General features: G+C 44.5%; 1 protein-coding gene across 1 annotated transcript in view; it reads left to right on the plus strand.

Annotated features, from left to right (window-relative positions):
• PRIM2 (DNA primase subunit 2) overlaps positions 1-23,430 on the plus strand; it is a 304,354-nt gene that overhangs the window by 164,839 nt on the left and 116,085 nt on the right. Inside the window, exons 8-9 of the mRNA XM_082251382.1 lie at positions 6,531-6,603; positions 18,570-18,755. Coding sequence (XP_082107508.1) covers positions 6,531-6,603; positions 18,570-18,755 — 259 coding nt within the window. The remainder of the gene's footprint in view (positions 1-6,530; positions 6,604-18,569; positions 18,756-23,430) is intronic.

Below are 23,430 nucleotides of genomic sequence, written 5' to 3' on the forward strand. Positions count from 1 at the left end.
AGCGCTGTGGGGGCATCACTTGGCAGTGCTAGATACGTTTTGTGGGGGTCTCCCTTTTTATGGATGTAGTCTTTGGAGCATGTTTCCCCACCTGACCTCCTTTAAGAGGCTGCGGGGCCCTTGGGGTCCCAACCATCCATAGATGCACTAACTGCGGTCCTGCAGTACTTCCTGTCCCAGGCAGAGGTGGCTTTTGGGTTGCATGCTAGCAAAAAACATCATCCCTCGCCTTCCCCTGCCTCTTCTGTCTCATCATATCCTGAATCTGATTTGGCCGCTGCTGACATGGCCCACCCTGACTTATCTGATAGTGAGGATGATTCCTCCACACCGGTAGCTGCGCACGAAAAGGCGCTGGTGAACGCACTGATTGTGTCTGTGCATGAAACTTTAAAAACGGAGGCTGAAGCTGTGGCGGAGGTGACGGTCCCCTTGGAACTCGCCAGCCTTTGGTACTTTGGAATCGCCAGCATTTAAAGATCTTGTTGACAGAAAAGCTGAGGCTGTGGCCCGCAATATGTTCACTGTTGCTGCTTCAACGCTCAGGCCTTGCCATTGCCCTGGTGTCGCAGACTCTGACCAAGTGGGCTAAAGTTTTGTGCTTTAATCTGTAGGGTGAGCAGCTTCCCCCTGCCTTTGCTGAACTGGTGGACCAGTTTGTCCAGGGGCTGCAGTTTATCTGTGATGCCTCTTTGGATGCAGCTCCCCTGATTTCTAGGCTGTCTGTTTCGGCAATGGTACTTTGGCGCGTATTGTGGCTTAAGTGTTGGTCTGCGGACCAGACCTCTAAAAAAGCTCTGACTGATTTACCTTTTCAGGGCGATCACTTGTTTGGGGCTACCCTGGATGACATCATTAAGAGTCTTGCAGGGGGGGGGGGGGGAGTACTTTTCTTCTGCAGGCTGGTAAGGATAAGGAACCTCGTTGCAGACTTCTTGGCTCACAAGAAGTTTTTTCGTCCCTCAGGGTCCACCGACAAGGGTTCAAAACCTTTCAAGTCCTCCTCGGGAGGTTCCAAGGGGCTCTGGTCTGGCAAGCCCAGAGCAGGATTCTGTAGACCCGTGTCTGGGGTGGGAGGACACCTTCGCTGGTTTCCGGGCCAGTGGGCCTCCTTGGTACAAGACAAATGGGTCCACAAAGTGATACGTCCTGGCTGCAAAATTGAGTTTCATTCTTACCCTCTGGAAAGGTTCTTTCCTTCCAATGTGCGTCTGTCCCCGGATCGATTGCAATCTCTCTTTGGGGGCGGTAGAAGACCTGCTGCTTCGGGGTGTGATTGTCACGGTTCTGGCCATTTTAGGGCTTTCATTTAAACCTGTTCATGGTCCCAAAGAAAGAGGGCAAGGTACGTCAGATTCTTGACTTTAAGGCCCTGAACTGTTTTCAGACGGTGGTGGCATCCCTACATCAGAGCGATTTTCGTGCCTCTATCGACATAATGGATGCTTACATTCCAATATGTGCCTGGCACCAACGCTTCCTCCACTTTGCTGTAGGAAAGGAGCATTATCAGTTTGTGGCGTTACCCTTTTGGTCTTGCCTCTGCCCCTTTGGGTCTTTACGAAAGTGTTGGCCTTGATTCTGGGGTTGCTGCATCAGCGGGGAGTTGCAGTATTGGGCTGCCTGGACTACCTCCTTTTGCGAGTTCCCTGCTGCTCTGGTGGACGACGTGGAGATCACTATACAGACCCCGAGGGAGTTCGGTTGGCTTCTGAATTACCAGAAGTCTGCTGTGATTCCATCCTGAAAATTGGATTATTTGGGTCTGACTCCTGGCTCCAGCCAAAGCGTTCCGTCCTCTAGACAGACTCCAGAAGTTGCATGCTGCAATTCATCTACTGCTGTCCAGCAGATGGTCATCCCTCCAGACTTGCTTGCTGTTGCTGGGCCTGATGGTATCTACTTTTGAGGTGACTCAGTTTTGCGCAGTTCCATACAAGGTCCCTGCAAAGGGAGATCTTGATCAAATGGCACAAGAGCCCAAAGTCACTGTACAATCAGATCTGGCTGAGCCGGGAAACCAAAGGTTCTCTGGTCTGGTGGCTTCGCTCTCCGACTCTTCGACGGGGAAAAGAGTTTCTCCCCTTGTATTGGACAGTGGTCCCCACGGATGCAAGTCTGTCCGGTATGTAGGTGTTTTGGGTCTGAGCTCTGCTCAGGGTGTTTGGACACTGGAAGAGTCCAGACTACCGATAAATGTCTTGGAACTCCGGGCGATCAGGCTGTGCCTGGATCACTGCACGGATAGACTTCGGGGTGCTTCTGGTGTGGATTCAGTCAGACAATGCCACAGTGGTGGCTTATGTCAATCACCAGGGCGGAACAAAAAGTGTGTTGGCAGCCCTGGAAGTAGGTGGCATTCTCCAGTGGGCAGAACACTTTGTTCCAGCCCTCTCCACTGTACACATTCCAGGAGTGGAAAACTGGCAGGCGGACTATCTCAGGCGGCAGGCGTTGGACCATGAGGAGTGGTCCCTTCACCCGGACGTGTTTCATCAAATATGTCTCCGGTGGGGCACCCCCGAGGAGGATCTGTTGGCACTCAGACTCCACAGAAAAGTTTAGAGGTTTGTAGCACGGTCACAGTATTCTCTGCCGGATGCTACAGACACTCTGGTGGCCCCATGGGTCCGGTATCGTCTGATCTACGATTTCCCTCCTCTCAAGCTTCTGCTGAGGTCTTGCATAGAATCGAGGCAGAAAGGGTTTCCAGTCATTCTAGTGGTCCCAGACTGGCCTCGCTGGGCTTGGTACACTGACCTGGTGCAGCTGGTTCCCAATGTCCCTTGGAGACTGCCTCTCAGAGAGGACCTCTTGTCCCAAGGGCCAATCTTACATCCTGCTTTACAGTCACTGGCTTTAACAGCTTGGCTGTTGAAAGCCAGGTGCTAAAGGATAGAGGTTTGCCTGGGTCAGGGATTCCGACACTGCTGAAGGCTAGGAAGTCTACCTCTAGGAAAATCTACCAACCTAGTTGGCTATTGTTTAGCCTTGGGATTTTTTTAGTTGTCCCACCACTCATGTTTCGCTCTGTTTTGGGATGGTTGAAGAACCCTGAAGAGCTATGTCTGTCAATGAACGAAAGAGAAAATGGGATTTTTGACTTAACGTAAAATCCATTTCTCTGCGTTCATTGACAGACACAGCAATCACCCCTTTATGGAGTTGTACTACTTCTGACATTGCTTGTAACAAAGCTGAATACCTATATCAGAAAGGGGGAGTATACTTCCTGAGACAGGACACTAGGCAGAAGGAGAACTTGACTATGCCTATGTGCAACTCCTGTCTGGGGCAGTATAACCCAGTGGTTCAAGAATCCTGAAGAGCTGTGTCTGTAAATGAATGCATAGAAATGGATTTTACGGTAAGTCAAAAATCCCATTTTTCAATATATCATGCTTGGATTAGCCAAAATAAAATTCTTAAAACTGGATGTAAATTTTGAAATTAAAAAGGGGAGCCCTGGTTGTGTCAGCCCCAGACCTTACAATAAATGTGTACAGGATAACAGCAGACATTAGGCTAAATTTTATAACAAAAAAAAAAAATGTAAACTATATAAAAATGCTAAAATCAATGCAAACTATTATATTTTTTTTTAAAAAGGGGGATTCCACTCAACATTTAAACTAAAGGGACTGTATGTTTTTAGTTTGTATATCCAACATGCGTCAAGACATGAGATTTATTTTTTACAGTTGCTTCCACACTAATGTGGGGTGAATTTATTTATCCCCACATCCTTGAATGAGGTTGGATCTTTCTTGTGGTGTGAAGAATAATGTCTCGATAGGCTATGGCCCTTGAACCCTTTTCTTATATCAGTGATATGCTCACTTATCGTAACATGAAGGCCTCATGTTGGTCCTACCTATGTATTGTGGGCCACAAAGGGATTACAACCAGACAGGTAGAGCAAGAGACAGAATCCTTGATGTCGTATGTCCTATGAGTGGCCTCAGATGTAAAAACTGTTGTTACCTACACTCTTACACTTTACACACCTTCAACAGGGATAGAAACCCTTCAGATTGTAGTTCCACTCATTTAGGGGCAATTTGATCTATCAAAGTTTGTCTTTTAAAAATATTAATACGTTCAGATAATACTGAACCAAGGATCCTATCATTTTTTTAGGACTTTCCAGTGTTTATTGAGCAGTCTATTAACTAACCTATGCTGGTTCGAAAATGTGCTTATGAAAAACCTTTGGGAATGTATCCCTTTAGTTGTTTGCACCAATACTTATGTTCAGTGTTTGAGACTACACTGATTTGCTGGTTAAGAGCATATTTTAAGAAGATCTTTTTAGTATCCTTTAGGGATGCACCGAAATTATCGGCCGAAAATGGGCCTATCCCATTTCGGCCGATAATGGGTTAAAAATGCCAAAATTAATGGCCGCCGCGAGAAAGGAAGAGGGCGCAGCGCAGGTTTAAAAAACCCGCCTCTGGCCGGCTGCCCGCCTCTCAATAATGTCCCTGCTACTACGATCTGTTTATGAATGAAGTGACATACCGGGGGGGGGGGCGGGCGAGCGGCCGCTAATAACTATGTGAGCCTTCACTTCCCTGTCATGCGAGTATCTCCTCTGACAGGGAAGTGAAGCGCTCACATAGTTATAGCTATTAGCGGCCGCTCCCCCCACCCTCCCGCCCGGTGTGTCACTTCATTCCTGCTTATCGTCCCGCTGACAGGGAAGTGAAGTGAAGGCTCACATAGTTATAGCCATTAGCGGCCGCTCGCCTGCCCTCCCGCCCGGTGTGTCATTTCATTCATACACAGATCGTAGTAGTAGTGACATCACCGGGAGGCGGGCCGCCGGCCAGAGGCGCGTCTTTTGAATGAAAGACACCGGAGGAGCACTCAGCACAGTGAGAGTAAGGAGATTGAATTGTTGGGATGGGGAGGGACGCTGAGGCAGAGGGGGGGAGGGTGTACTTCCGAGGGGGACGCTGAGGAAGTGGGGGGGGGGCGGGGGAAGCTGAGGCAGCTTACCAATGGTATTAGTATTATGCAGCATGAGGGGGTTAATGTATTGCCACTGCTGGTCACTGATGAATTAGTGACCGACAAGTGGCAGTTAACCCCTTTTGTGCTGCATTAGTGCAACCAGTATCAGTGCAACTAGTGTTAATTAACACTGATACTGGTTGCACTAATGCAGCACAAAGGGGTTAATTAACTGTCACTGGTCGGTCACTAATAGATGAGTGACCAGCAGTGACAATACATTAACCCCTTCATGCTGCATAATAGAAATACCATTGGTAATTAAATTAACCTCTTGCCAACCCATCTCAGTACATATACTGTGACAGGGTGGCAGCGACAGATGTACGTCGCTGCCTGTTTTTAGTGTATGCCCCTCTTCTATCTATTATAAAATTTTTTGGGGGAAAAAGTCATTTTCGGTTTCGGTTTTCGGCCAAGGGCATCCTGCATTTTCGGTTTCGGCCCAGAATTTTCATTTCGGTCCATCCCTAGTATCCTCTTAAACATATCATATCATAAATATATGTTTTAACAGATCAGCCTGTGCCATAAATAAAAATTTTTGTCTGAACAATTTCTTCTTGCCTGAAGAAATTGTCTTTTTGGGATAGTCTTTAACCAGGAGGGGCAGTGACAACTCCCTATTGTAATTTATCCACTTCTGTCAATTTTTTTATTTTTATTTTTTGAAAAGTGCATCAGATTAAGAAAGCAGTTGCTTTGTTGAAAATCACTAGATCTAAAAAATTTATTTCAGTGACACACCATTCATACATAAATTTTATCTCCCAATTGTTGGTACTCAATCAAAACATAAATGCAAGGATTCAACACTCCCTTTTCATAGGAGGAGGGCATCATCAGTGTGTACCTACTCCGGGGCAAGAACTCAGGGATTGGTTTACCATAGATGGCACCCTCCACCTACCAGGGCATAACAAAGTTTGCCAGGCTAAGGGCAAATTTTTTTCCCAGTGCAACACTTATTTTTTTTTTCAAGATAGAATGTTAAAATATTGTGCTTCATTGCAAAGGTGAGTATATCTAAAACAAACCTTTTCTGTTTAGAGGGTAAAGGATTCATCCAAACCTAGATAATGTTCAGCCACCTCCAAACATTTGCCATAAGGAATGAGAAGACATCAGAAGACAGCCCCCCTCATATCGTAGATTAATCAATTCATTAATAACCTGTGTGGTATCCTTAGGGGAATATGAATTTGACATACTAGGCTGTAGAAAATCTACATATTCCATATTCTTGATGTCTCCGAATCAGTTCTGCTGCTTGGTCGGTGCTCCAGTTCTTGTGAATTTTAGGCAGACAATTTATGACTAGTATTCATATTTGTACTGGGAGGCACCGGAATGAGATAACTTTTTAGTTCTTATCCATAATCTCTGCTACATGTCCCACTTTAATAATGCATTCTAATTGTTTTTCGTATTGGTAGAATTTCATACATACTGCTATCCGATAATGTTATCCGATAATGTGTTCTTAAAATGTTTTTTTTTGTTTCTTTTAATAGCCATTCTTATATTGGTCAAGATTTCAGTTCACAAAGAAACACTGGAAAAATTTCACTTGACCAAATTGATGCGGTAAGTTTAGTTCCTTCAATTTTTCTGAACCACCTTACTAAACTTACAAGTTCAACAGCTGTAAACAGTTTAAAGTACACAGTGATGTTCTGTTATTTTAATTTAACTACTTCAATACAGTGCACTTTCAACCTCTTCCAGCCCAGGCCAATTTTCAGCTTTCAGCGCTGTCACACATTGAATGACAATTGCGTAGTCATGCAATGCTGTACCCATATGAAATTTTTTTTCACACAAATAGTGTTCTTTTGGCGGTATTTAATCACCACTGGGTTTTTTATTTTTTGCTAAAAACAATTATTTTTTTCCAAAAATGTTGAAAAAAAAAAAAAAGAATTTTTTTTGTTTCTGTTATAAAACAATCTTTCTTCACAAATTTAGGCCAAAATGTATTCTTCCCCATTTGTTTGGTGAAAATGACCCAAATCGGTATAGGAAAGTTAGGGTCCACACACTGTAGTGTATGTGTGTATATATATATATATATATATATATATATATGTGTGTGTGTGTGTGTGTGTATCTTAAAATTGTTCAATCCTGATGTACTGATGAACTCATTTCTTGAGGACCCAAAATGCCAGAACAGTACCAATGACCCCTTTTTGGAAAGTAGACAGTCCAAGGTATTTAGTAAGAGGCATGGCGCATTTTTTGAAGTTGTAATTTTTTTGTCACAATGAATGATGAAATTAAAAAAAAAGTTTTTCAAAATTCTCCCTTATTTTTTACATTCTGTCACCAGTGTAGTACAGCGTTGTCATATAACTGGTGTGGCGGTGAGCAGGGACACTGACTGGGTGACAGTATGTAAAGGAGAAAACTGTGACCAGAGCAATATTTTGTTACAATAGAATCTGGAGAGCTGATCTGGATTTTCTTCTTCTTTTTTTTTTTTTTTTTACACACTGATTGCTTATAGCACTGCATCTTACTGAATTAAATAGATTCATTCAGTGTGTATTTTTGTGATTAGCTGTAATTGTCCACAGCTAATCACATGGTACAGATGAGTTTGTAATTGGCTTTGTCTGTACCATGTGATCATTGTGACCAACCACAGAGATCAGCACAATAGTACACAATCAATGGCTTCAATTGAAGCATGATCTGCTGTTATTGGTTAAAGCCAACACATGGTACTGGCAGGAGGCCTGTACACTGATCTGTCATCCGATGTGTCCGGTCGACACTGTGGGTGTTGAATCGCGCTGGAGCGTGGCCTGTCATGGGGAGGACATCAATTGACATCCACCTAGAACAATAGGGCTCCCACTTGGGTGCCATTTTACAATGGCCCAGACGTGAATCCGTTACAACACATATAAATCCCATTGTGCATTCAGATTGCATTCTTTCCAGTCCAAGTTGCATTACAGGTCACGAGACTTCATTAGGGTCCTCTGGGGACAGATGAAAATGGACCCTTAAAAAGAATGATGAAAAGTTGGATAATTTGTGCTTGCTCACACACAAGGTTCCCAACAAGTTGAAATTCTCTATGCGAGGAGAAAAGGTTGTAGTGGTCAAATGTGATTTATCACTGCAAAGGCTATCAGCATTATGAACATCAGTAGAGTGAACAAACATGTTTTGTAATGCCTTTCCAAAAGATTCCTGTATGCATCTTTTTTTTTTTATTTATGATTTTTTTTCTTTTGTTTTAATCACCTTTTTTCTCATGGTTTCGAAAAACAAAATTCATTGGTATTACTGTGTATTTTTATTATTAGGTTTACTTTAAGTTTTGTCCTACGGTGCTTGTTGTTTTTATTAATAAAGCATATTTCACATGGGTACCTCTCATGAAACATTGAAAATTGTATAATGTAGGGGGGCGTGGCCTGGCGCAGCATGTGAGAGGACGTGTGTGAGAGGAGCTCCGCCGGACCGATATCCTTTACCGCTAATCCTGCAGCCCTCCGGGCACGATAATCCTTCCTTCACCTCCCGCACACCCGCGGCACTGACCTCCGCATGTCTCCGCCGAAGAAAGGCTCTGAAGCTGCGGCAAAACTGGCTGCATTCCGGAGGCTGGAGAAGGAGGCCCCAATCCAAGATGGCGCCGGCCCGTCGCTTGTGGTGGAGGAGCCTGAGAGCCCTGCTACATCCAAGGTTTTGGAAGCGATTGCCACTTGCCAGACCATGCTGACAACTAAAATCGAGGAGGTGAAGGTAGATATATCTTTGATGCGTCAGGATATGCAGAAGCTAAGGGACAGAGTTGGTGAGGCTGAACACAGAATTAGCGAGGTGGAAGACTCCCTCCCCCCATTGCAAAGCTCCTCAGACAGGCTGCAGCAACAAGTACACCTTATCCTCCAAAAACAAGATGACATGGAGAATAGGCTGCGCCGCTGTAACCTGCGGTTCATTGGCCTCCCGGAGGGCTCTGAAGGTGCAGACCCCTCATCCTATTTGGAACAATTGCTCACTCAGACATATGGCAGAGAATCCTTTTCACCCACTTTTGTTGTGGAACGTGCACATCGCCTCTCAGGGCGTCCCCCCCCTCAGGGTGCACCCCCCCGCACGTTCATCGCTAAATTCCTGAACTATCGGGACAGAGATGCCATATTACGCCTGGCCAGAGTTAAGGGGAACATTCCATTTGGAAATCACAAAATAGCGATTTTCCCCGACTTCTCTGCTGAGGTCCAGAGGCGCCGCAAGAGCTTTTTGGAGGTCAAACGCAGGCTGCGTATCAAGAATATCAAATACTCTATGTTGTATCCGGCCCGTCTTAGAGTGGAGGGTGAGGACCGAGCCCACTTCTTTGAGGATCCGGAAGCCGCCATCTCCTGGTTAGAAGGACTGGAAGCTAGAGCCTGACCACCTTGCCCTGGCGACTTCATGATACTTTCTCCCTGATTGCCTATACCTTAAGCTGCTGCAGAGGTGGAGGGGGGTTTTGTAGATCCTGTGGAACTCAAGACTTTACATCCCCCTTCCCCCCCCCCCCCCTCCCCCCTCATTTCCCTGCACTACTGCTCCTGTGTTTGACCGGCGGAGCGCCCTAGCTCCACAGATGGAACTGATTTTTCTGTTCTCTTCCTATGGATTTCCACCTGCCCATAGGCTTTGCTACCCAGCGATACACCTGTTGGTTTTCGCCCCCTACACCCGCTAAGGCGTGTGTTTGTGCCCAACTCCCCTGTTGCCCCCTGCGACTTCTGCTGGACCTGGGCCCCCGGGCCCCTTTGCTTGTCCTAATTGTATTTTGCTGTATTTTTTCTGACTACCCTGGGGGTCCCTGGCCTCCTGATCTTGCTCTTTACCAGTCGCATGTGGGCCTGTTCTGGTTGAGGCACTTGTTTGGGAACATGCCCGCACAAGTTGGGGTTGGTGCAGGGCAGGGAGGGGGGATTGGGGTATTACCATTGTTTACAGTTTATGTTTGGTACAATCTCTATACTGTTTCTGTTCTATGCACATTGACCTCAAGTAATAACTATCTGCTCTTTTGCTGCCGTTTATTACTGCTAGTGTATGACCGTGGACTTGTTAGTTCTGTGGCCTTATTGCCTGAGATCCTGGGAGCCTCCGCTCCACGCTCCGTATTACCCCTGCCATGGCCGCATTGAAATTGTTGACGTGGAATGTCAGGGGTATGCGCGATAAGATTAAACGGACGGCTGTCTTTAATGTTTTACGCCGTGTACGGGCTGATATTATAGTTCTGGTGGAGACACATTTGGAGGGCCGCGTACAACAGTCTCTCAAACGGCCCTGGGTTGGCTGGGTGCAGCACTCTGCTTATAGCTCGCACTCCAGAGGTGTGGCGCTTCTGGTGGCCAAATCGGTACATTTCCAGCTCCTAGGATCTCAGGTCGACCCAATGGGTAGATATGTCTTTCTCAAAACGTCAGTCTATGGGGAATCGATGCTGCTGATGGCTTTCTATGTGCCCCCCCCTTACTCTGCTGTGATTATTATGGAGGGACTGGCGTTTATGGCACAATGCCCGGGGGCCCCGGTGATCTGGCTGGGCGACTTTAACAATGTGATGGACTCGGGTCTGGATAGATCCGGTGGCGCCTCCCAGGCGCCGCCGGGGTCGTCCCCGACCAGGTTCTCCCGATTGTTGGAGAGCTTTGGTTTGGCCGACTCTTGGCGCAGCAAATACCCCGCTCAGCGCGCGTACTCCTGTTTCTCGGCTGCACACCATTCTATGTCACGCATTGATCTGATATTGCTGTCTCGAACCCTGCTCCCCAGGTTACTGGCGGCAGGCTTCGCCCCACGGACTCTGTCTGATCACTGCCCTTATTGGATACTGTTGTCCTTGCCCTGCAATAGACCTCCCCCGGCCTGGCGCCTGAATCCCGCCTGGCTCCCCTTGGTGTCTGATGGGAACGACATTGAGGGGACCTGGACACAATTCTTCTCTGATAATGAGGGCACTGCCTCCCCGGCTGCAGTGTGGGAGGCATTTAAACTGTTCGCCAGATCCACTATGATTTCCAAAATCAAAGCTGTTAGAGCGCGGGCTGCTGAGGAGATCTCCAGGGCAACGACAAATCTAATTGAAGCTGAACAGGCCTTTATGGCGGACCCGACTCCGACACATGAATCCCAGTATAAATTGACCTCTAAAGTCCTTTCCCAACTTGAATATGAGAAGGCGAAATCTAAGATGTTTTTTCAGAAGCAGAATCTGTTTGCACACGGAGAGCGGGTGGGGAAACTCCTCGCATATTTAGTCCATTGTGAGGATAGGCCCCCGGTAGTTATTACTTTAAAGGATGACCTGGGTAATGAGATCACTGATCCTGCTGCGGTGACACAGTGTTTTCCGATCATTTTTTAGTACACTTTACACCTCTAGGGCCCCCGCTGACTGCACTGACATGCATGACTTTCTGGACTCTATTGACTTTCCCACTTTGACACCCGACCAGTTGGCGACCCTCGAGGCACCCATCTCTGTGGAGGAGATTGCAGCAGCCGTGTCCAAGTTCCCTAGATCTAAGGCCCCCGGCCTAGACGGCCTCCCGATTGAATTCTTCTCCCAATATTCGGAACTCCTTTCTCCTAAATTATTGGCTTTGTTTCAATCTCTATTCAAAGATGCAACCCTACCCCCTTCTATGCGGGAGGCGCTAATTGTGCTCATCCCCAAGCCGGGCAAGGACGTACACGCCCCAGAGTCTTACCGTCCCATCTCTTTGCTCCCAGTAGACACTAAAATCCTTGCGAAAATTTTATCCCTCCGTCTTAACAAGGTGATCCTTTCACTCATACACTCGGACCAGGCCGGGTTCATGCCTGGGAGGAACACCTCATTTAACCTTCGCCGGTTATTCATGAATCTCCAGGCACAACACGACGGAATGGGTGGCAGGGTGGTGGTCTCATTGGACGCGGCTAAAGCGTTCGACTCGGTAGAGTGGCCATTTCTATGGACCTGCCTGGACCGATACGGCTTTGGACCTAATTTTATTAAGTGGGTCAAACTTCTATATAGCGCCCCGGTAGCTAGGGTCCTGGCAAACGGCTGGCAGTCGACCGCCTTCCCTTTATCCCGTGGCACTCGACAGGGGTGCCCCCTCTCCCCCCTGCTGTATGCCCTGGCCGCGGAACCCCTGGCGATGGCCATTAGAGCACATCCCGGGATTCGTGGCCTACGTAAGGGACCGCTGGAGGAGAAGATCAGCATGTATGCGGATGACACTTTGTTATATTTGGAAGACTCTCGAGAATCCCTACTCACGGCCCTTTCTTTAATTGAACGGTACGGACGATTCTCCGGTTTTCAGATAAACTGGGATAAGTCACAAATTCTCCCGCTTGACGAGAGCCCGCAGGCGATCGCCCCCGCAAACCCGGCCTTACAATGTGTATCCCGCATTAAATACTTAGGGATTCAAGTGACAGCTAACTCAGCAGATTATGTCCCGGATAACGTTCAACCCTTGTTCCCTCTGCTTAAGGCTAAAATTCAAGTATGGTCCAAATTACCTCTGGGAGTGATGGGTAGAGTCAATTTAATTAAAATGATTCTCCTTCCCAAAATTCTCTATGTTGTATGGCACTCTCCTACTTACCTGCCACTCAGGCTGTTTAAGCAGATGGAATCACTCCTCAAGACCTTTGTTTGGGGTGCTAACCGGCACAAGATCTCCTGGCGCAAACTCAAGAATCCTACAAATCTAGGGGGATTGGCCCTGCCGGATTTTAATCTGTACTATCTGGCAGCTCAGTTGTCCCAGTTCTTTCACATAGATAAAACGGATAGAGAACGCTTCTTGACCCTGTTCTGCCCTGGGTGGGCTCATCCCCTCGGGGACCCCCTCCTAGTTATCCTTAGGGGCGTCAGGGGCTCGCCGGAGCCCCTGTGCCCCAGATCTCTTCTATACCACTATTGTCGGATCTGGGAGGTGGTAGCGTCCAGGCTTCGGTGCCCTCCGTTCCACACATTCACCCCTCTGTGGCATAATAGTACATTGCGTGAGTTCCTCTCCATCCCTGACCTGTCGGTATGGAGCGGGAGGGGTATTCTTCTCCTTAGCCATATCTCCACGACCACTGGTCTACGGTCTTACGAGACCTTGCAAGACCAGTTTGCGCTCCAGGGCCCCATGCACTACAGATACTTACAGCTCTCCCATGCCTATAGATCTCAATTCCCTGACGGCCCTCCTGAGATAGAATCGGTTACCACCCTTGAGATTGTTAAAAGTACAGAACCCAGTCACCTCATTTCCATGTTCTACTCTGAACTTCACACACCTTCCTCGACCACTTTGGCTTTTGCACTTAAGACCCGCTGGGAGCGCAGTGTGGGGGCCATGGAGGATGAGGAATGGGAGGATGCCCTGGAGACGTGCCGCAGAGTGTCGCCAAAACTGTCGGATCGCCTAACCCAGACCTTTATAATACACCAGGCTTATCTCACCCCACTTAGACTGTCCAAATATCACCCTGACTTGGTCCCCTCTTGTCCTATGTGCGGAGACCCTGATGCTTCCTTCTTTCATCTATTGTGGAGCTGTCCCCAATTACAGACTCTATGGCAACAAGTAGTCACATTTCTGCATGACAAGATGGGGTCTCCTCTACAACTCTCCCCTAAGGAGTGTCTCCTGGGGGTCTATCCGGATGGAGAGATGCCCAAATCCACTGTCATATTTCTTCAGGAAACTTTGTTTATAGCACGTAAATTGATAGCCAGGAGGTGGATGAGACCTACTCCTCCTACTCTAGGATTGTGGATTAAGGAAATTAATAGTGTCATCCCATTTCATAAACTTTTATATAAACATAGGGGGTGCCCTCAGAAGTTCAACAAGATTTGGGACAAATGGGTGCAGTGCCCTGATACGGCTCAGTAGTGCAGTGGGTAACTACTTTATGCTGACCGCCCCTGTTAAACCAATATTGTCTGTTTGAGTGTTGGGCCGACAGAGAGTCACTGACTACTGCCTTATTTTTACTATGTCTGTTCTGTTTCTAAGTGTTAATCACTGTGTATATTTGTATTTTTGTACCCCAATGTGTTATGAATCTGATCGCAGTTTCAATGCACGGTTTATTTTTGTATTGTACCAAAAGTTTCAATAAACCTCACTGTTTTAAAAAAAAAAAAAATTGTATAATGTAATATCTTGATAAAAAAAAAAAGCAACAGTATTAAATATTTTTGTCTTGAAAAATCTTTGCCTCCCTTTCTTTCTTAATTAAATTCTATGGCATTATGTTAGTTTAGAAAAGTTAAAGGTTAGAAGAGAGCTGAAACACGAAAAAAAGCTGTGCTGTCTGGTAGCCAGTTCCTACAAAATTGCATATAGCATTCTACTTTTAGTATGCTTTTTTGTGTTTGCTACCAGTGCAAATACCGGACTCCTTTTAATTGTATGCATCACACCTGATTTGCATGTATCCAGCCAATCACTAAAGTTTGGTTCACACCTACCTTTTTTTTTTTTTTTTTTCTTGCTGCTGCTTTTTGGGAAGGGTCAGGGACTTTTTTTTTTGTTCAATATACTTTAATGGAGAAGCTGCAGATAAGCATGTAGTGCATTTTGCTTCGGTTTTGCAGCGATTTGCATTTTTGATTCTGCCCAACAACAAATTGGCCAAAAAAAGGGAGTAAAAAATACTAAACATGTTGAAAAATGCATCAAGAACGTGTGCAAAAAAAAAAAATGCACTGCATAAAAGGGGAAAAGCAAACTGCATAGGTGTGAACCAAGCCTAAAGCCAGCTACAAGTTTGGTTTATTCTGAGCCATTTTTTGCAGTTGTGTGGTTCAAGAAAAAATAAGAACATAAGGATGTGTGCAGTTTTGTTATGCACTGAATGCAAACATTGTTTCTGTAGTTATTAGGTGTATGGTGGGCCCATTCACACCAGCAGTTGCTAGTGTTTGTTGAGAAGGCCGTAGTGTGATTCGGTGTATTGGATTGCATTGCACTATACTGCACTGAAAAAAGGTACTGCATGCCTTACTTTTTTCTGCAAACACCGCTGCATTGCAATGGTGTAAACTGAGCCAATTGAAATCAAGCCAAATCGCCTTGTCTTGTGTTTGGACTGCTTTGGGCAAGTCAGCCCAGTGTAATCCACCGCACGCAGAATGAACACACCTTTTTACATTACATAGTTACATATAGTTACTAGTAGGTGAGGTTGAATAAAGACAATAGTCCATCCAGTTCAACCTGTGTAGATGTGTGTGGCCATAATCATCTCTCATACCCCTGAATGTTCTTCTCCTTGAGATGTACGTCTAAGAGTCTTTTGAAAGCCACCATACTTCCCACAGAAACCACCTCTTGTGGTAGAGAATTCCACAATCTTGTAGCCCTAACAGTAAAGAATCCCCCACGTTGCCTGAGGTTAAAACGCTTCTCTAATCGCATTGTATGCCCTTGAGTCCTCATGCAATCCTTTTGACTGAATATATTTTTTTTCTATGCTGAGATCACCATTGAGATATTTATAAATTGCTATCGTTTCCCCTCTCAGGCGTCTCTTCTCCAGGGAGAATAAATCAAGCGATTGCAGACGCTCTTCATAATTAAGGTCCTCCAATCCCCTAATTAGTTTAGTTGCCCTTATCTGGACTCTTTCCAGCTCCAACACATCCCCCCTGAGGACTGGTGACCAGAACTGGACAGAATACTCCAGATGTGGTCGGACCAGAGTTTTATAAAGTGGAAGGATTATAGTGTTATCTCAGGAATACATCCCTTTCTTTATGCATGCTAATATTCTGCCGGCTTTGGCAGCTGCCGCTTGACATTGCATGCTATTGCCTAGTCTATCCTCTACCAAGACTCCCAGATCTTTCTCCATTTTTGATTCCCCCCTAAAGTGTATTGTGCTTTTATGTTTTTAGTCCCCAGGTGCAAAACTTTACACGTATCCACATTAAACCTCATTTGCCATGTCGTTGCCCACTCTGTTATTTTGTCCAGGTCATTCTGCAGGATAACTGCGTCATGCTGTGCAGTTATTGCCCTGTCCAATTTTGTGTCATCTGCAAAAACTGATAACAAACTACTGATCCCGTCCTCAATGCTGTTTATGAATAAATTGAACAAGGTTGGTCCCAGGACTGAGCCTTGGGGGACCCCACTTACCACCTCAGACCAGTCTGAGTATGCGCTGTTTATTACCACCCTTTGGACACGCCCTTTTAGCCAGTTCCGTATCCAAGAGCAAACCCTGTGGTCGATGCCTGCAGACCTTATTTTATAAATTAAGCGCTTGTGGGGAACTGTATCAAATGCCTTAGCGAAATCCAGGTACACCACATCCACTGGTCTCCCCCTATCTAGCTCACAGCTCACCTCCTCGTTGAATGTTAAGAGATTGGTTTGACAAGAACGCCCATTTGTAAACCCGTGCTGATTACTGCTGATGATGTTGATGTCTTTAGCAAACTCTACGATATAGTCCCTTATCATCCCCTCCACAAGTTTACATACTATCGATGTCAGACTGACAGGCCTATAATTTCCCGGGACATGCCTCTGCCCTTTTTTGAATATCGGTACCACGTTCGCTTTCCTCCAATCCCCTGGTACATTTCCTGTCATAATACTGTCAGCAAAGATCAGGAACAGTGGTCTATATATAATCTTACGAAGTTCTTTGAGTACTCTTGGATGCATGCCATCCGGGCCTGGTGATTTATTTGTATTAATTTTATCCAGCCTTTCCCTGATTTCACCCTCTGTTAGCCATAGCGGCAAGTCCTGTGTATTACTACTAACCATATAGTCGTGGTCAGTGTACCCCTCCTTTTCCTTTGTAAAGACTGACGAGAATAAAGCGTTTAGCACGGTTGCTTTTTCAGTGTCCTCTGTAACCATCCTCCCATCATTGTAAATTATGTGTGCAATATGCTCTGCCCTAGCTTTTTTGCTGTTGATATATTTAAAGAATTTCTTTGGGTTCTTTTTACTATCCTCCACTTTTTGTCTCTCAAAGTTGATTTTAGCCATTTTGATTTCGTATTTACTTTTCTTATTTGCCTCCTTGTATTGCTCGAAAGCCGATACTGTGCCCTCTGATTTATATTTCTTCAAGGCCATTTTTTTCCCCCTAATAAGTTTTTTTAACATTACGGTTTAGCCAGCCAGGTTTGGCTTTGTCTATTCTAAATTTATTTCCCATAGGAATGCACTGCAAGATGCATTTGTTTAATCTGTTCCTAAAGCATTCCCATTTTTCCTCTGTGGTCAGTGTTCCCAGGGTTTGGTCCCAGTTTACTCTTTCCATCATTGAGCACAATTTGGGAAAGTTTGCCCTTCTGAAGTTTAGGGTTCTTATGTTCCCCTCTTGCCTTGTTGTTATTTACGCTAAATGTGATCATCCTGTGATTGCTAGAGCCCAGGTTGTCCTGGACTCCTACCTCCGAGATTAGGTCTGGGTCATTAGTGATCAATAGATCCAGGGCTGCATTTTCTCTAGTAGGAGAATCCACCAACTGAGACATGTAGTTGTCCTGTAAGGTTTCCATGAATAGACGGGCCTTCAGTGAGTGTGTAGTCCTCTCTTCCCAGTCAATGTCGGGATAATTGAAGTCCCCTAATATGATGACTGATCCCAGTTTTGCCACTTTACCCAAACAGTGATATAAATTACAGCTCTACCTCCTCCCTTTGGTTGGGTGGCTTATAACAAACCCCCACAATTACTTTTCCCTTTTCTTCTTCTCTCTGGAGTTCTACCCACACGGATTCTAACTCCATACTCATCCCTTCCATAATATCACTCCTCTCTATCACCCTTACATTATTCTTGACACAGAGACATACCCCTCCCCCTCTCTTTCCTACCCTGTCCTTCCGGTACACCGAATACCCTTGGATATTGGCCAGTCATGTGAGGGGTCGAACCAAGTTTCTGTTATTCCCACAAGGTCTATGTCCTCGTCATGTACTAACATTTCCAACTCATCCATTTTATTAGCTAGGCTCCTGGCATTTGCATATACCCCTCTTCGTTTTGTGGAAGTTGATAGTGAATGGTGATTATTTTTATTCCTGTTTGGTCTAAGGTTTTCCTGCACAGACCCCCCCAATTGACGTTATGGAACTACTGTCGCTGCTGACTCTACTACTGCCTTCTGTCCTTTAACCCAAGCTATTGCCATGGAAATTTGTAATGCAGTTTGTGATATCACAGAGTACAGTCTTCACAAAGAAACTGATGCTGTGCTATTAAATTGGTTAATTTTGCTCACTTTCATGTCCAAAAATCTATAAGATAAATAGAGGCATTTATTGAATCAAACCTGTGACATTAGCACACATCATAACGTGATTTCCAAAACAAATAGTGCAAGCTGGCAGGGTTGACACTCCTTTTTTAAATATTTGGAAAATATCCAAACTCTACTTAACTTTTGAAAATCATGTCTTATTATAAATTGACAACAACCTTTATGAAAAAAAAGTTTAAAGATTTTTTTATTTTCTTTTATTAATGATCTGTTGAATTTATTTCTTTAGCTTTCTGCAAAATCATTTCCTCTCTGTATGCGTCAACTTCACAAGTCTTTGAGAGAGCACCATCACCTTCGTCATGGAGGCCGCATGCAATATGGTCTTTTCCTCAAGGGTATTGGTTTAACACTGGAGCAGGCCCTCCAGTTCTGGAAGCTGGAATTTACAAAGGGAAAAGTCGACTCTGAAAAGGTATGCATTTATTAAACTAAAAATAACATATGCAGTACTGTTATAAATAATATGTAATCATAATAAATTAAATTAGTATCCAAATTTGTTCCACTCAGTACATATAACACAGAATGAATCAGGAATTGAGAATTTAATATGAATCACATATGGTTTATTTACTAGAAATAGCACTGCATATTTTGATTTTAAATTTAAATGAGGAAAAGTGTGCTGAAAATGAGAATATGTGAAGCTGCAACCTTAGATCCAAAATAAGGAATAATGTGATGTGATGAAGTGATAAAAGCAGGTGCGCTAAACTAATATAGCTCTAATCAAACAAATGACAAAAAGAGAGCACACAAATGGTTCAGTGCAAAACAAAGGATACGTCCCCTAAATCCGTGGGTGCAAAACACAATAAAATGACTGATCTAATAAACCAGCCAATCACATGATTTTGTGCAAACCAATGAACAAAATAATCCAACTGTGCAAAAAGTGCAAAGTCCAAATAAAGTCCGTGGTCCAACAAAACACACTCAGTGTTGCTCCAAGTGAAATTCCACAGCAACTAGATGTTCAGTGTCTCACCACCGATAATGAGCTGGCTCCCTGAGAGTGAAAAACAAAAGGGAGGTGGAAATTCTCATGCTAGGGTGAGGGGAAGGAGAATATCACCCTCCTTCTCAGGAAAGGGTAGGGTAAGCCTCTTACCAGATCTATAAGATGTGAGGGCTTGTGATATAACTCAGCTGGGAATGGGTTTCCTCCTCTCTTCCTGGTATGGAACTGGATCGGTCACCTCTGGTAATTATGATGTTGACACGAATCCTCGCAGTTTGACATGCAGAAAAGAATCAACTAATAGTGTATTATCCTCAGACCAGTTTATTAAGTAAAAAAAGGGTTTACACTTACAAAAGTAGTATCATCAGAGGCACTAAATAGCTTCCAAGAGGTTCGTAGAGGTCCACGGCTGCCTGCAGCGCAGACCGCGGCGAATGAGTGTGACGATGCGGCACTTCTCTCTGACGCGTTTCCTCCCAATGCGGGCTTCAACTGAGACAGGAGATGGCTCACATCGTCACTTCCACCCTTAAGTCTAAGATCGTGAAAGGACTTCCGGTGTCTGCAAAGAATCTTCCGCTGCTCAGACTGGAATTTGAATATACCAAACGGCCAAATATCAAAATAGTTTTGCAATGTCCAGTCATTGAATAGGTATCTTAACTCCACTATTAATAAAGAGAGCCGAAACTGAATTAAAAATCATGGGATATACACCCATCAGATGATAGCTTAATACACCGGAAGTGCATTTCACATATGGTGTCTCAGATATTCAAAATCCGATGCATATGAAAACAGAAGTATATAAGAACAGAACTTATATGGTATATAAAATGACTAGAACACAAAATATGTAATGTTAAAATGTTAAATATAGGGTGTGCCAAAGGAAATTAATTAATCTCCCCACATTGGAAATCTAAGGTAACCAGTGGGGTGAGGGGTACTACCCATACATAAAAACTAACTACAACTGCAATGAAGTGGGAAAACCCCATCACAGTTCTGGGATGATTAATAAAATAACTAAAATCAAAAATAAAAAGTAACTGAATAAATATTAAAGAGATCATAAATCCTTATTTACTCCCCCTCTGAAACAAATTCCCCTAAACTGAGGATGGGGAGGCACAGGAAAGTAAGTGATATAGGAAGAGAGATGATGAATGAACGAGAGAGATGAGGTGTATAAGAATGGGATACATCTATCATCAAATAGGTCAACCATTGTTGATGAATGAGTTGATGTCCCATTCTATGTTTGCAGACACCGGAAGTCCTTTCACAATCTTAGACTTAAGGGCGGAAGTGACGATGCGAGCCATCTCCTGTCTCAATTGACGCCCGCATTGGGAGGAAACGCGTCAGGGAGAAGCGCCGTATCGTCACACTCATTTGCCACGGTCTGCGCTGCAGGCAGCCGTGGACCTCCTATGAACCTCTTGGAAGCTATTTAGTGCCTCTGATGATACTACTTTTGTAAGTGTACCCCTTTTTTAACTTAATAAACTGGTCTGAGGATAATACACTATTAGTTGATTCTTTCTTGCATGTCAAACTCCGAGGATTTGTGTCAACATCATAACTACCAGAGGTGACCAATCCAGTTCCATACCAGGAGTAGAGGAGGAAACCCATTCCCAGCTGAGTTATATCACAAGCCCTCACATCTTATAGATCTGGTAAGAGGCTTACCCTACCCTTTCCTGAGAAGGAGGGTGGAGGGTGATATTCTCCTTCCCCCCTCACCCTAGCATGAGAATTTCCACAGAGGATCTGGTCATTTACACGCCCTTTTTGTTTTTCACTCTGGTAAGGCAGCCAGCTCATTATCGGTGGTGGGGCACTCTGCACATCTAGTTGCTGTGGAATTTCACATGGAGCAACACTGAGTGTGTTTTGTTGGACAACAGACTTTATTTGGACTTTGCACTTTTTGCACAGTTGGATTATTTTGTTCATTTGTTTGCACAAAATCATGTGATTGGCTGGTTTATTAGATCAGTCATTTTATTGTGTTTTGCACCCACGGATTTAGTTACCTATTTAGGTGACATATCCTTTGTTTTGCACTGCACCATTTGTTCGCTTCTTTTTGTCATTTGTTTGATTAGAGCTATATTAGTTTAGCGCACCTGCTTTAATCACTTCATATTTTGTTTTTAGTTTGCTTTATCCTGTGTATCACATGTTGTACAAGCTGCTTTTTTTTGGGTATTTGAAGTACACATTCATTTATCTACCAAACATTTTGTTTTTTGCTTGTTTATTTATTTGCATGCAAATATACTGCAGCAGGGCGACTCCGCTGCACAAAATCACTTGGATCTATGTAATTTTGTGTACGCGGTCTTGGCGGCACACGCCGGCGGAGCCGCGCTCCCACTGTGTTTAGATGAGCGGCGGCGATTTCCGCCGGCCTCCCGCAATCGTCTGAGAAACTGACAGAAGACCCGCCTGCTTTATATAAACAAAGCAGGCGAGTCTTCTGTCACACAGGCAGGAAGAGATCAGGAGTTTCAGCTATGCTGAAACCCCAATCTCTCTGTGCCTGTCACAGAGCCATTCCCCTACACAGTGAGCAAGCAATGCTAGGCATACATTACCCCTTTGATCACCCCCAGTGTTAACCCCTTCCCTACCAGTGTCATTTATACAGTAACAGTGCATATTATTTAGCACTGATTACTGTATTTGGGTCACTGGTCCCCAAAAAGTGTCACAAATGTCAGTTAGGGGTCCAATCTGTCCGCCGCAATGTCGCAGTCCCGCTAAAAATTGCTGATCGCTGATATTACTAAAAAAAATAAAAAGTCTTAAAATCTATCCCGTAGTTTGTAAACGCTATAACTTTTGCGCAAACCAATTAAAATACGCTTTTTGGGGGCGGGGGGGGGGGTTTTACCAAAAATATGCAGCAGAATACAAATCGGCCTAAACTGATAAAAAAAATTGATTTTTAAAACATTTTATTGGGAATGTTTTATAGCAGAATTTTTTTTTTTTTTTCAAAATTGTTTCTCTTTTTTTGTTTATAGCGCAAAATCTAAAAACCACAGGGGTGATCAAATACCACCAAAAGAAAGCTCTATTTGTGGGAAAAAAAGGACATCAATTGTATTAGGGTACAGAGTTGCACGACCGCATACATTTTCGTTAAAGTAACGCAGTGCCAAAAAGCGAAAAATGGCCTAATCATGAAAGGGTAAAACCTTCCAGAGCTGAAGTGGTTAAAGTTCTCTTTCAGTAGTGAACTTTTGGTTTCAGGTCCTGTGTCATCATTTTTGAGCTATTAAGGGTACTTATGTGATATACAGTATACTGGAGTACATAATCTGTTGCCCGTAGCTCCTCCTTCGAATGCAGGGCTGCATATAATTGTGAACATCTATACTAGTGGTTAAAGTATATGTGAACCCTCCCCTTGTAAAACAACCCAATCAGTCTGAAATAAGAATGCAAGCTAAAACTGGTGTGTGTGTGTGTGTATATATGCATGCATGCATGTATGTATGTGTGTATATATATATATATATATATATATATATATATATAAAGTTATTGACCGATATTTTGGAAAATGCATGTCAGTATGGGCCGATACTTTTGTACATTAAAAAAAAAAAATGTAATTTCTTTTTCTTGACAGGTACTCTTGTGGAGGGATCTGGGGGTCTAAAAGACCCCAAACCCCTCCTCTGCACTTAAAAGCATTGCAATGCTAAGTTCGGCTGTTTTGAATGCTGTCAATTTTTTTTAATCTGGCGCCAGTACCCGGAAGTGATGTCACGACATCACTTCCGTGTTTTTGCATGGAGACCCGATCAGAGTCGAATGCGGCTTTGATTGGGTCTTCGACGGCCGTGTAGGCTGGTTTCCCGGGTCTTCCAGTGGGACGAGAGACCAGGGCGAGCCATGGGAGGGGGGGGGGGGACGTCCCCTCCCGGTCCTTTTTAGTGACAGCCGCATCGGTTGTCATTACAAAACAGTCGACCATCGACTATGGACACCGCTACCAGGGTGATGCCTCTAGCTGCAGGCATCAATCTGATACAAGCACTTTCCCGAAATATATTCCAGCATGACCATGACCCAAAACGCAAGGCCAAGGCAACAAAGA

This window comes from Pelophylax lessonae, assembly GCF_965119305.1.
Source record: "Pelophylax lessonae genome assembly, chromosome: 3".
NCBI classification, from domain to species: Eukaryota; Metazoa; Chordata; class Amphibia; order Anura; family Ranidae; genus Pelophylax; species Pelophylax lessonae.